The sequence below is a fragment of the Phytophthora parasitica genome (genome assembly GCF_000247585.1).
Source record: "Phytophthora parasitica INRA-310 unplaced genomic scaffold supercont2.6, whole genome shotgun sequence".
NCBI classification, from domain to species: Eukaryota; Oomycota; class Peronosporomycetes; order Peronosporales; family Peronosporaceae; genus Phytophthora; species Phytophthora nicotianae.
Window position 1 is genome coordinate 1918449 of NW_008648992.1, and position 2121 is coordinate 1920569.

Consider the following 2121-nt stretch of genomic DNA (forward strand, 5'->3'; position numbering starts at 1 on the left):
TCGATAGCGGGAGATTGTAGAGGGACATACTGAAATCAAGTATAACCTATAAAGACGTGTGTCAGTCGCCGGAGGTACTGCTTACACAGGTGAGCCTCTCAACAACCCCACGACTGTCGGAGTACCCCCTCCGTTCGTCGACAGTCCCCAGGCACCGGTGTGTCAAGTACCAACCCCGCAAACGAGTATTTGCGAGGAACATCCCACCACAATATCGGGATGTATACTCGATGCCTTCAATCACATATCGATTGTCATGCATAGTAACTAGTGATAGCCATGTGGAATGAACTGCCCGCTGATCTCCAATTCTTCCAGTACGCACACCTGGTAAAGGAGGCACACCGGCCTTGAGTCTCGCTTTCCGAGATCTACAATCTTGTCATACCGCCACCCATTGGTTGACGATATCCTGCATGAACGGCCTCCAATACATTTGATTCAGACTCTCATAAGTGGGTGGCCCTCATTAGCGGCTAATCCCAATTCTATTGCGGCTTCTTTAAAGAGAAGAGACCAGTAGAATAGGTAAGATAATCTTATCACCAACCACGTGTCTACGATACACTAACCCATCTTTACGCACGATCACTTTCTGCCCTCGATAAATGCCTTCGTGCAGCAGCGCCTGCACCATCGCCGACCGCCCTAGCGCTCTCCTGATGCTGTCGTTCGTGAATGGTACCACACCCATCTCTAGAGGTTCCACACAATAGATCCTAAATAAAACTAATAATTTCCTTAATTGCATCGTCAATAATCTTCTCCATAGTCATTGTAATGGCCCTAGCGTGTGCCCACTACTTCGGCTTTCACGTGTGCGCGTGTGTATGAGGAAGCGTTAAGCGGTTTACTTAGATTAAATATACTTTCGTCCGAAAGTATAGATTTACTTGAATAAGTAAAACAAAGCCGATTTACGGTAAAATGAGAACTGTTATTTACGATTTGTGTCTTTGTTTGGATTTCCTCCTAAAAGTGCTATTGTATATGAAAAGTATTTGCCAACGAGTGGTTGGCAGAATCCTACTGCTGTAATTGGTAGAAAGATGTTGCCATTCTACCAATGGGAAGTCTAAATGCATGCAGACTAGTCGTCTACCAAATGTAACCGTTGATGTATCGCACATCAATGTGGAAACCCTTCGTAACCAAGTGGTTACATGTAGCCACTTGCGTGTAACCCCGTTACATATAGCGTACCCAATTCAAACGAGTGATCATCTAAAAGACTGGCCGCAGTGTGTTGCATTTGTCCCCTCCGCCGGATTGGCAAGCCATTCCAAGTACTCGTCTTTTGACGGAGCTTCAAGCCCTTTGACGCATCTTTTGTTTGAGCTACCAAGCATCTTACCAGTGTAAGTTATGATAAAGACAAACACCACTTTCATTCTACTAACGCTAACATTATTAAATTGCTCACCGTGAAATAGCTGGTATACAACTGCTGTGCCAGGAAGCTTTCTGGGCATTAGTAGCAAACGCAGATCACCACTCGCTAAAACATTTGCACTTCATTGTCACGGAGATGCAGCCAAGACCAACCGGTGGTTGGTAGAGGGGAAACAATGTCAAAATCTACGAAAACGTGGTCAACATTGTCGTATGAAGAGCGCAGGACTCTGATGGAACAAATTCCAGATCCAATCTTCCCAGAAAGCACAGATGGAATTAATGATGAATGATATGCGATAAAAGAAGTGGAAAGAGAAAATGTGGAGATGCCTGAGGTCGTAATCCTGGCAGTGCTAGATAGAGGCGTTGCTGAAATCATCCTGTTTTTGTGGAGTTATGGAGAGCGTACAGCAAGTATAAACAGAAATATAACAACGCGATCCGATATGATTGCCACGCCCGATTACCCCAAATCCGTCACATCCAAAATACCGATGGTATCGAAACCTTAGTACTGCATTTGGTTGACTGTACAGTAGCTGAAATCATGCCATTCATGAAGAGCGGTGTGATTTGGTAATTAGAATGTTCAAGGAAAGTCTGTCAGATGTTGGATTGACCAAGAATTTGAGGGATTGAATTTCCAGCGCGTAACTCCGTTAACTACTGACGCAGTAGAAATCACTGTATGTTCGTCACCGACATCTCCATCGCCTGCAACAACAT

General features: G+C 44.7%; 1 protein-coding gene across 1 annotated transcript; it reads right to left on the reverse strand.

Moving 5' to 3' along the window:
* Nucleotides 1–469: 469 nt before the first annotated feature.
* On the reverse strand, nucleotides 470–694 carry PPTG_21605 (hypothetical protein; the record flags this gene model as incomplete). Its single annotated transcript, XM_008898422.1, has 2 exons — nucleotides 470–500; nucleotides 573–694. The coding sequence occupies 2 exons, from the start codon at nucleotides 692–694 to the stop codon at nucleotides 470–472; spliced, it is 153 nt and encodes a 50-aa protein (XP_008896670.1).
* Between the last annotated feature and the right edge of the window lie 1427 nt (nucleotides 695–2121).